Here is a 12,714-nt window from a genome sequence, read left to right as displayed (position 1 = left end):
TCTCTCTCTCTCTCTCTCTCTCTCTCTCTGTGACTATCATAAATAAATTAAAAAAATATTAAAAAAAATAAATAAATAAAATGAATGAAGATATATGTGGGAATTCATGGTATATAACTTTCTCAAGTACTGGGTATTTTTTACTTCTTCAGAACAATAGTTTAGGTCCTGTCAATGGTTCACACTAGATACACAATGAAACCCCAGGTTCTACTCTCTGAGATCTTGATTTTTTTGGTACATACTAAAGGCTACGTAAATTATATAATGCAAACTTTCCTCTGTTGATGTGGACTGACACAGCTCAGAGCCAAATTTGTGTCCCATCTCTTGCAAATGTTCCAGGTCACCCTGCTGCCGTTTTGGGGTCAAAGTCTCATTTATAATTACTTTTCATTTTTCCTATCTTCACATTTTTTGTCTTGATTTCCTTACTTATTTGTACTTTTTGCTCAATAAACTGCCTAAAATCCAAAGAATCATAAATAAACAAATTGAGAGAGAAAGAAGCATAGCTTAATGCAAAGAAACCTATTTTAGCTATAGAATTCATATTTACAAATAAAGTACATGGCAGGAAGAAAGTTGTTTAGACCACTTTGGATCTTTTCAGGTTGTCCATGTTTGTTGACATCTCTGTTCTAGTAGATGAGTCTCAGTAATTCAAATCTCTTTTTTGTATGTCTCATACTAAGCTCTGCTCTTTCCTAGTCTTGAAAATTGATCTTGCAGATCACAAACAATATTATATGTTAAAATCTTCTATAAGTCCATATCAACCTTTCAAAAAGAATTGTTACTATAATCACAACTACTGAGAATTTTAAAGGTTCTGAATTAGCTTCTAATGATCTGAGAATTATTATATTTAATAGTAGTTTAAGTGAATGTGTACACATCCACTTCAACCACTATAAAAATTCTGTGCAAACTGGTATTATAATTTATGAACAATGGTAGAAGTATCAATATCAACAATAATAACAGCAATACCAATAGCAGTACTAATAGTTAATATGTGCCGGAACTCCTTTTATCCTCACATAACAACTCTGTAATAATTACTACTATTATTTCCTCATTTTACAGATAAGGAGACTGAAACCCTCTTCACCTAGTAAATGAATACTCTTTAAGAATTCCAAAGACCAGGCCATACCTCATATTAATTAAATCAGACCTCCTGCGAATACTCCAGAGTTTCTGGGCATTGGTAATTTTTTAAATTTCCCAGGTAACTCCAATATATGGCCAAGTTTGAGAATCAGTGTTCTTGAACATTAAATAGACTATCTTAGCTTAGTACATAAACACTTTCTGTAAATTATTCTTTTAGCTTTTACTGAAGGTGTATCCAAAAGAAAAAAAAAAAAACAGCCTTGTTCTAGAAAATATTCATTTGCACTTGCTGGGAAACTACTGTGTGATTCAATATTGCCTGCATTATACATCATATGATGAATTTTTCTTTTTTCCTTTTTTAACAATGTGTTACTTGGAGAACATTTTCTCTTTAAGAATTATTATTCTTAAAAAAGAATTATTATTCTTTAAAAAAGAATTATTATTCTTCTCTCTATCAAATATAGAGATTTATGTGACCTATCATGTTTTCTTTTTCTAGCTTAACTTCCAGGAAGCTCACAGTTAAGCTAACATTTTTTTGTTTGTTTCAGAACTATACATTTATTTGAAATAGTGTATATTTTTCCTCCTTTTGTTCTCGGTTTGGGTTTTTTAAAATTAGATTTATGTTCTCTATAAAACAGATTTTTTTAAGGCAAAGGGGAATTTATTTATTTAGTGTCTGAATTGACATAAAACTTTATATACACATTGATCACAGATAATTTGGCTTCCAAATTATATCACTTATTTTCTTTTTTTTTGATAGGCATTGCATTAAATATTTATTTATTTATTTATTTATTTATTTATTTATTTATTTATTTATTTTCTTTATGTTTGGGTTTATTTTTTTAAATTTTTTATTGGATTTCAATTTGCCAACGTATAGCCTAACACCCAGTGCTCATCCCGTCAAGTGGCCCCCTCGGTGCCCATCACCCAGTCACCTCAATCCCCTGCCCACCTCCCCTTCCACTACCCCTTGTTTCCCAGATTTGGGTGTCTCTCATGTTTTGTCACCCTCACTGATATTTTCACTCATTTTCTCTCCTTTCCCTTTATTCCCTTTCACTAATTTTTATATTCCCCAAATGAATGAGACCATATAATGTTTGTCTTTTTCTGATTGACTTATTTCACTCAGCATGATACCCTCCAGTTCCATCCACATCTAAGCAAATGGTGGGTATTTCTCGTTTCTAATGGCTGAGGAATATTCCATTGTATACATAAACCACATCTTCTTTATCCATTCATCTTTCGATAGACACAGAGGCTCCTTCCACAGTTTGGCTATTGTATCACTTATTTCAATGGTAGCACAGGAAGACTTAGGCTAGGCACTACGGACTACTGACATTATTGACTACTGACTGTCTTAATGCACCCTAGCACGATATAGTGTTAACTAAAATATAGACATATCTGTAAAAAACAAAAGGCAAATTATATAGCATTTAGAATTTTTATATTTGCCTTTAGTGATTCCATCCTTTTCCTTCTTGACCGCTTCTCTTTGTTTCTCTTCTTTGTCATTTTTAATGATGTCTGCATTATTCTTTAGTCCTTCCTTTGGAAGCGTTTTGGGCAAAAAGAAAAAAGGAATGGCAGTGAGCACATTCACTCCTGCACAAATCAAAAAGCCAAACCACCATGCACCAACCCAACGAGTATCAGTGGGAGTTATGGTCAGATCATCTGTAAAGAAATATACACATTTTTATTAGCTTGCCACTATTTCCTGCATTAACTATAGAAAATTATTAACATTACAGTTCTCAGGTTTTATCCAAGTACAAAATTTATATACAATTTAGACATTCATAAAATTTGCCTGACAATATGTGATATTACAATATCGCCTACCAATAAATTATTTTGGTTATCTGTCCTATCTTGTAAGGAATTTATAAATAGATATTTATTGGGCAGCCAGGGTGGCTCAGAGGTTTAGTGCCTCTTTCAGCCCAGGGTGTGATCCTGGAGACCCGGAATCGAGTCCCACGTCAGGCTCCCTGCATGGAGCCTGCTTCTCCCTCTGCCTGTGTCTCTCGTGAATAAATAAATAAAATCTTAAGAAAAAAAGGAAAAAGAAAGAGCACTGGATTTTGAGTCAAAAGATCAGAATTTTAACTTGTTTTCCTGCTCACTGGTGTGAAATATTTGAAAAATTATCTAAACTTCTTTACTTCAGTTTGTACACCTGAAAACTGGAATTAGCCTATCCACTGAAGGGCAAAAAGGCAAGAACTAATTGTGGTAACATAAATGAAAGTACTTTGTGTATTCTAGACACTGTAAATAAATTTTATTGAATTACCTGTGTTCACAGATCCAGTATCAACATAAACATTTGCACAGAATGACGCTAACAGAAGTCCAATCAAAGGACCAATGATAGCTCCTGTTTCTACAAACCCTAAAAATAAATGAAGATATAAAGTTATAGTATAGTTATATACCCACATAAAGTGTCCTAATTCCAGAAGAGTCTGAAGACTGCATTGTTTTTGCCTCAGATCTGTTTGCCTTAAATTTTCAATTTGTAAGAAAATTAAGCTGACATACATATAAGTAGCAAGTTTGTTTCTGTTAACGTGGAAAAAGAACCTCAAAATATAAAACCAGTTTCTCTGGGCCTTCAAATTCTCTTGTATGATGAATCAGAGGTAAAATCTGCTGTAGCAGCATAGGCAGGGATCATGCTGTTGACAAAACTACAACACAGAGCAAGATTCTTCTGCTGTTTTCCATAGGCACATTTTTGGAGGAGTTCTAAAGCAACACTATGTTATGATAAATTTCCCATAGCACATTCCTCAGAAAGCCTTCACTCCCACATCTCTGACTCAAAACCTCCTCTGGCTTAGTCCTCACTGTTACTGATACTTGTCTTCCTTCATTATGATCTCCTTTCTTATCCTCCACATTCTTGTCTTCCATACTCATCAATCCCCTCTGCCCTCACAACTTCTTACTCATCTGGAATTTCATTATCAGTGAGCTCGTGGCTTATCTACAACTGTGAATTGGAAGTGAGCCGTCCCCGCTGCTGAAAACCCAGACATGAGCTCCTTCAGCTAGTTCCTCCTTACTTCAAAATATGTATTCTACAGTTTCATAGGCTAGCCACCACCCACACACACACCTGACTTCTTGACCTCAACCCTTTCTATCTTCTCTGAGATCTTACTAATTTGCCTTTTCTTGTGCTTGTTCAGTCTCCCCTAATCACTGATCACAATATCTCTCATCTACCCCTGCTTTCTTTCCTTTCCCTCCACTCTGCATTTACACCCTCACTACTTCCTGAATCTACTCAAATCTATCCAATTCTTCTCAAACCATTTGCAAGTAACACCAGTATTCTTTTTGCCACTTAATTGGTGTCCTTTTCCAGCCTCCATTCTCCTAATTCTATGTTTTTTGAAATTGCGGGCTAGCTCTTCTTTTGACATTTTCTTCTAATACTTTCACAAAATTATGCATTTATTGTGACTACTCCTTTGACTTTTCTTCTTCCAATTCTACTCAATAACTAAAAGTATTCCCTAGTATTTTAACCTAAGATCTCTCACTATATACGTAGCTTCCCCTCGCAAACTCCTTTCACCCTTTTAATTTCATTTTTTTCTCTATATGTGATTCTCAAAATTCACTTCTAGGTTTTATGTTCTCTCCCAAACTTCAAAGCCATACATGGAACTATTTTCTTTCATTGTATAGGTTATTGATTTATAGTTATTTAATTATATACACATTTACATTTATTTATTTCATTTTTTAAGTCTAATTCTTTTCAAATTTAATTACAAACAAGTATTTATCAAATTTGGTTCATTTATAATTATGTAGCTATTTATTTATTTACTTTTTTTAATTTTTTATTTATTTTTTTTAATTTATTTTTTATTGGTGTTCAATTTACTAACATACAGAATAACCCCCAGTGCCCGTCACCCATTCACTCCCACCCCCTGCCCTCCTCCCCTTCTACCACCCCTAGTTCGTTTCCCAGAGTTAGCAGTCTTTACGTTCTGTCTCCCTTTCTGATATTTCCCACACATTTCTTCTCCCTTCCCTTATATTCCCTTTCACTACTATTTATATTCCCCAAATGAATGAGAACATATAATGTTTGTCCTTCTCCGACTGACTTACTTCACTCAGCATAATACCCTCCAGTTCCATCCACGTTGAAGCAAATGGTGGGTATTTGTCATTTCTAATAGCTGAGTAATATTCCATTGTATACATAAACCACATCTTCTTTATCCATTCATCTTTCGATGGACACCGAGGCTCCTTCCACAGTTTGGCTATCGTGGCCATTGCTGCTATAAACATCGGGGTGCAGGTGTCCCGGCGTTTCATTGCATTTGTATCTTTGGGGTAAATCCCCAACAGTGCAATTGCTGGGTCATAGGGCAGGTATATTTTTAACTGTTTGAGGAACCTCCACGAGCAGCTCAGAGGGGCTCGGGCATTATGTAGCTATTTATATACTAAACCTTACATGGGCTGTCTTATTTCTCTTGGTATGTAAAGAGATTAACATTGTTATTTCCATATTTTATATACCCTAGTATATATTGAATAAAGAAATACAGATTATAACAAGATGTTCACTGACTTATTTCAGGCAAACATTTGTATTCTTTCAAGATAAATATGTGAAAGGATTTGAAAGGACCAAAAAGGAAAACACCAAAAAGGCTTATTGCAAAGTCTGAGTCATCAAAAGTGCCAAAGGTTACATGGGGTAAGAATCTCTAAACATTTTGACCTATCATGATTATGTGTAACTGTATTCAGATCTTCTTTCACTCTCTTTGACATTTCTGGTTCTTAAAAGATATATCTACATTAATAGCAAAATGTCCTGAACTAAAAGTTATATGCTTATAAATAACAAAAGATGGAACAACTAAAGAATATAAATAAGTTATTCATAATAAATTAAGAATGCTTAGGAGATTGGAAGATAGCATAAGAAGGTGAATCTGAAGTTAGTTATTGTGGGATGTGACAGTGATGGATTTTAGAAAAGGAAATTTCAAGAAACATAAAGTACAAACCAGATACTAGTGAAGAATCTGGAAAAGCTTGACTATCATGGAGAGATTATGAAGAAACTATATAGATTGAGTAATAAGTGGAGAGACCAGATTTAGTAAAGAAAGAGCTAGTATGTTTTATTGGTATGGTAGAGAGGACATGATTAATACAATGTTTGAGAAAAATTATACTGCAAGAATGTTTATAAGAAATTGAAAGAAAATGCTAGTAATATTATGACCAATGAAGATGTTATAATAATCTACAGATGAAGTAATAAAGATATGAACAAAAATAGAAGTAATGAGAATGATGAGAAAGATTTTGAATATAAGGGACAGTTTAAAGAAAACATTGGTAAATCATTTAATAGACTTGACATAGAGTGGTGCCAAAGAAATGGATGACTCAAAGAGAACTGGGGGTGCTATATTAGTGGTATCTTTAATAGCAAAATGCAGAGTTAGCAAAGTGGCTTATTTGGATTTAGCTCAATTCAGTAAACTTTTATTGATGGCCATCTGTGCCAAGGTACTCTGCTCATCATTCTAGAAAACATTGAGTCCAAATAATTGATATCCATCCTTAGGGAACTTTCTTTCCTGAAAAGAGGCTAAAGCATATTTTCAAACTCACCAATATATAAAGGAGAGTTTTCAGATTTGGCAAAATCTTCTATGTAGGAAATCCCCAAAGGCATGATGGGAGTTTCACCAATTCCACGTATAATATTTCCTACTAGTACATATATCCACATTAATGACTTAACTTCTTTCACACACTCTGTATTAAAAGAAAAAAAGATATTGTATTAGTGGTTTGGTAGTAAAGTATCAGTAATACTTAATTCTAGATTTTTTGTACACATTTCACAGTTCTTATGTGGCATGGTGTGTGTCAATGATTTATACTACTATGTTAGCAATAAATCATTGAGACATCCCATTTGTATTTTCTGACAGAGTACTTAGATATGGCCAAATATAAGTGGTATGCTGGAGCTACTTATATACTGGGTTGGGATAGATGCTCAGTATACACATCTCTTTTCAATTTAGTGCTTAATGGCAACACATTGGTAGTTTGACGGCAGTATTTACACTACAGAAATTGACAAACACTAAAACCATAACTTTTTCCCTCCAGAGAGATAGTTTACCAGCAACTACTGGACCCAGCTATCTGCTATGAGAGATATCCCACTTTTATACTTATTTAGGGAGGAGAAAAAACAAACAAACATAAATATCTCTTCTTAGAATTGATAATGTAATATTAAAATAAGAATCTCACTGAAGATGTTTGAATTCTCTATAGCTCTAATCACTTTATAGAAAATAAAAATATTTAACTAGGTAGTAACCATATTTTCTCCATAGAACCTACTGTATACTATAACCACCAAATAATTTTTAACAGAGAAATCCACCCCAATCCTTGGAGCAGCACTGCTAAGTAGAATAAAAAAGACTAGGCCAAAGGAAATTGACAGGGTGAAAAATAGGCTGATGTCTGAAAGCAGCCAATTCTGTTCTAAGCCTAAATAGCTATCAATCCAGGAAGACACTCTGGAGTTATGCTTTCAGGAAAGTGAGTGACAACTTATTTTCATCTCCATAGTCTTGCCAGGTACCCACAAATAGGTTCCTGAGCACAACTGGGCCTAGAATATCTTATGAGGTCTACCTCTCAGTCATTACCATCTAGAAAATCATAATGTCCATTTCTGGGTATTCATTTTTTTTTCTATGGTGCTACCTATGGTGAGCACAGCGATTTGTGTCAAGAGATCATAGGCAATTTCTAGGCCTATTCCAGAACAAACTTTAAAATGTCAAGAGATCAAAGAATTAATATACTATCCAGGAGATTCACTAGACTGGGAAAGTTTTGATTTATCTACTACAGTGCAGATTAAACAGAAAAATAGAAAATAAAACCTAGGTCAGTCTTTGGAAAAAGTCAGCTCAAGAAGAAAATATAGGTCACCATTGATGTCACTGGGTTTTTTTTGGTTGTTTGTTTCCCCAGGAAGTTGCTTTGGCTTAAAGTTTCTGAGACAGCTATTCTTACACTCCTTGAAACTGATGATTTCCTCTGATTCAATGCCAGCAGTGAAATTCCTAGCCTTGGGGACTGGTGTAACTCCCACTGATACGAATTCAGCATAAAAATGTCCCCCTCAGAGGAAGAGAAGTTCTGGCCTTAGGTAAATCAATGGGTCACTTCCAGACTAAACATCACTAGAAGATTATATAGGTCCCTTAAGCATATGAAGGACCAAAAGCTGTCATGTTGGTGCCGGGACTGCAGGAAGCCAAAAGAAGCACTACTATTGTGTCAGACTATAAATTAGTGTCTCTGGTAAAGAGGAAGAAGTAAGGCAGAAAGACCAGTTCCTAATTCAGCAGAAAGAGAATAGAGTAAACCAGAGTTACAGCATACTTTCCTGCTTTCTCTGCTATAGAAGATCAGTGTTATAACACAAATATTTTGCTTTCTATTTATATCTTATTTACAAATCATCAGCATAAATCTCTCTTTCTAAGATGTTTTCCTGTGGAGGTAACTCTAAGTGGTCCTTGGATGGATGTCTTTGACTTATTTTTAAACAACCATTTCAAAGAATAGATAAGGCAATCTTATTAAGTATATTCAAATATAAGAGGAATAACACTTAAATTATAAGCCATTTCTATTTCCCTCCATGATCTCCTCCAAAATCTCTGGAAAAAAATTTTTTTGTGTTCATTTACCTTATACACTTAACCAAACTTAATAACATTCAAAGCCCCAAGCAAAAAGTGTTCATTTACAAAGTCACTGAACAGAAAGCAATACAGTGAAGTAGACAACCTGATGGATCTTCTGTTGGTCTGAATGTCTGGGTTCCATTTTCCATACACAAGAAACTGTTTGAGGACAAATTGCCTGAAACTGAAACTGTAGATTCATATTCATATCTGTATGAACACAGGGAAAACATGGAGATGTTAAGGAGCCAATGAAGACAACATGAGCATTGTGCAGATTATTAACTCCTACTTCACTTAAGATCTAACTTCCAAATCCAGGAAAGGACAATTCTTTTCATCTTTACATCTAATCATCATAAATTAGTATCATCAAAAAGAACTTGCCACTCACTGTCAGTGTACAATTCCTTAATAGCTAGTTTTCAATTATCTGTATGTGGATGATCTACCTTTTAAATCATCTGACATCAAACTTAAGTGGTTTTTAGGTGATCATTTCCTGGAAATAATTACTGTGGAATAAGGAACAAAACTCAAGAAAAATAATAGATGCAACAAAACATAATTAAAGGCTTTGGGGGGAAAAAACAACACAACAAGTCTCCCACTTTCCAAGAATCCAAACAATAATTCCTTCACACGTTCATTAACTCCCTCAGAGAAACAAAACATGTACCCATCATAATGAAAGACCTTAGGAAAATATCAAACATTATGACAGCACAATATAAAGACTTTTTCTTTTCTCATGAAGACAAAAGTGTTAATAAACTGTGACCATTTATCATAGGCAAATTACCACAAGCTCCACATGCCCTTTCTCAGAAAGAAAATTATATGCTGCAACAATGGATGAAAATATGTCCAACTGTCTTTGAGAAATTACATTGGGTTGGTTTCCATATTTTTATTATGCAAGAGAAAGCGAAAAGAAAACTTGCCCTTTTGAGGTTCAAATGAGCTAAAGAGTGTTATGCTTGGATATCACCAGTCCTAATTACTATGTTATAGGACATAATAAAAATGATTAAAATACATTCCCCCTTGAATAACTTCTCAGTCATATCCATAGAATTTGACTGTGAACCGTGGATAAAGGCTTCTGTCTCCACACCCATGATCCCATGAGATATGAAAGCTTCAGAAAAAAAAAAAGAATAATACCTTTGGCAGAGTGTAGAAAGAAATGACAATAATAGCTGAATGTTACTTGACATTGTCTTGAATAGGATAGAATAGGATAAGATAGGATAGGGAAAGAAAGGAGAAGAAGAACAGTAGAAGTTCCTTGCCTTGAAACCTCTTATCCCTTCAGAAATATCTGAGAATTAAAATATCTTTTTCATTTAAATCACCTACTAAAAACCCAATAACTCAGTCCATGTCCATTGATTCCCCCAAACATCAGCAAGATGGTAGCAAATGGATTTTAAAATAAGAAAGGAAAAGGCATAATGCCATGTGGGTAAAGAAAAGGGAAGATTTGCCAAGAAGAGAGAGTTTAATAGGATTTTGAAAGTGAAAATCAGAGTGATCACTGAATTCATAGATATAAAAAACACAATCCTGATTAAGTGTCTGTAGGGGAGCAACTAAACACATGCCATACATAGCTGAAAGACTTCAGGCAAGAAACAAGATACTTCTAAACTGAGAATATGCATGGTCCCAGAAGAGGACTTATTTAAAGCATATGTAAGGAGCAGTTAAGTCCTTATAGATATCCTCTGCCATTGCAATTGAATATGGCCTTTGGCTCAGGGAACTAAATAGACACCGAGGCATATTAAAAATTGCAGATATTATTAGGTTAAAAGAAATATACATGCTGAAAAGTGCAATTCCCACTCCCACATGCTGGTAGCCAAGTTTCCACCTCCTAGGAAACAGATTAGAGAATCCTTGCCTTATGTAACTCAGTTTATGGGCAGTTCTGAATCACCTGAAAATAGCCAGTTCCTGTACAATCACTCTACAAAGAAGTCCTCCATTTAATTAAGCCTTATACACATACAAAAAAATTCAAGTTAGCTTATTGTTGTTATTCCTCTCTCTTAAATATGAATAGATAACAAAAACCCACCAGATATATGGAGAAAGCCTGTAACAGTAAAGACAAAGACAAAAAACAAATGAAAACTGTGTACTCAGAGGAAAAAGAGACAATGAAGATAGATGAAGAAAATTTAGATAGAAAAAAGACATTGAATTTTTGAAAGATGAACAAAATGTTTCTTAAAAAGATATATTCAAAGAACAAAAGAGTTTTTGAAAATTAAAAATGTGATAGCAAAAGTAGGAAGTTCACTCTGAATGAACTCAGAGCTTTGGAAGATAAAGATGTCTCCCAAAGAGTAACAAGAAGACAAGGATATAGAACATTGGAGGAAAAAGATGAGAAATATATAGTCTTAATCCAGGATGTACAGAATTCAATGAATAGAGATTCTAGAAAGAGAAAAAAGGAGGGGTGTATTATCAAAGAAGTAATACATGTAACTTCTCCAAATGCCCATATTGCAGATACCTAGCACAAAGGAAGAAAGGGATTTATACCAAGACAGTTACAATGAATCCAGACTCAAGAGTTTAAAAGAAAATCCCAATAGCTCACAGAGAAAAGAAACTAGTCACAGGGATTAGAATGGCATAAGATTCTCAATAGTAACACTGGAAACTAGAAAACTTTGGAATGATGTCTTCAAAATCCATAGGAAAATATTTCCAGCCCAGAATTTTATCTTACTATTAAATTTTAAATAAATTAAATAAATTTTATTTATTATTTATTTTATTTTATTTGTTTGTTTTCAGATATTCAAGGTCTTAAATTTTTTTACTTACCTTATACGCTTTTTCAGAAATCTATTAGATCATGTTTTCCACAAAAAGGAATGAGAGTAAAAAGGAAAGCAGAAGATATGATATCCAGGATAAAAGTTAACTGAATGGAGAAAAGAGGTAAATCTATTTCCCAAGGATAACAGTGAAGGAGAATGTCAAGGAAGGAGCCATGCACCAAGCCAAGGGAGATTCTAGTTCAGAATGCAGACAGAGAATTGATGGTGACATAGAGGTATCTCTAAGACAAAAATGAAGCCTATGATATGTATGAGTATTTTGAGATGTTCCCCTACCAGTGGAGGGTTTGGTGATGATTAGTGAGATATAAAAAGAAAATGAATCAAATAAAAAAGGAACAATTATTAAATCCAAGGAAAATAAAAATGATATAAGAAAGGAATAGCAGCATGGTTCAGTAGTAAAAGATACATAGTCATACACATGGAAATAGTGAATATAATTTTATAGCAGGAAATCAATATAGATTATGTAACATTAACAACTAAAAGTATAAATATTTACTTAGAACTATCAAGGCAAATAGAAGAAAGAACTGAAAGAGTTGCAAGTGGCTATTCCTGGAAAGCAGTAATATGGACAATGTTGAAGGGGCAGGGGACAACTCTTTTTTTTCCACTATAATTTTACTTTTACAAGTTGGTGCACATATTACTTTGGTAAAAATTAAAATAAAAATCAACCAGACTGGCCTTTTAGTGACCTCCATACAAGTAAACAGAATGTCATTATAATTAGAAGTCTCTAAATAATACCCGGAAAAGAATAATCCCACATTTTGCCAGGTGCTAAAAATCTTTTCATCAGACTCCACTCCATAAAATCCTAAATATCTATTTCATAGATGGACAAAATGTGACTATGTAAGTGAAGTGAGGAGCCCAGAGCACACCGGACTGGTGGAACAGGA

At 34.0% G+C, this 12,714-nt stretch overlaps 1 protein-coding gene across 8 annotated transcripts in view; it reads right to left on the bottom strand.

The window, feature by feature from the left end:
• Positions 1–12,714, bottom strand: part of SLCO1A2 (solute carrier organic anion transporter family member 1A2) — a 124,605-nt gene that overhangs the window by 32,467 nt on the left and 79,424 nt on the right. For all 8 annotated transcript variants that reach the window (XM_072798771.1, XM_072798766.1, XM_072798772.1 and 5 more), the window contains 4 exons: positions 9,043–9,149; positions 6,823–6,969; positions 3,449–3,547; positions 2,605–2,826 (listed from right to left, as the gene is read on the bottom strand). In XM_072798771.1, the coding sequence (XP_072654872.1) occupies positions 2,605–2,826; positions 3,449–3,547; positions 6,823–6,969; positions 9,043–9,149 (575 nt within the window). The remainder of the gene's footprint in view (positions 1–2,604; positions 2,827–3,448; positions 3,548–6,822; positions 6,970–9,042; positions 9,150–12,714) is intronic.

This window comes from Canis lupus, chromosome 25 (genome assembly GCF_048164855.1).
Source record: "Canis lupus baileyi chromosome 25, mCanLup2.hap1, whole genome shotgun sequence".
In the NCBI taxonomy this organism is placed as follows: domain Eukaryota; kingdom Metazoa; phylum Chordata; class Mammalia; order Carnivora; family Canidae; genus Canis; species Canis lupus.
The sequence above is the reverse complement of the archived record's forward strand: the minus strand, read 5'-3'. Positions and strand labels throughout refer to the sequence as shown.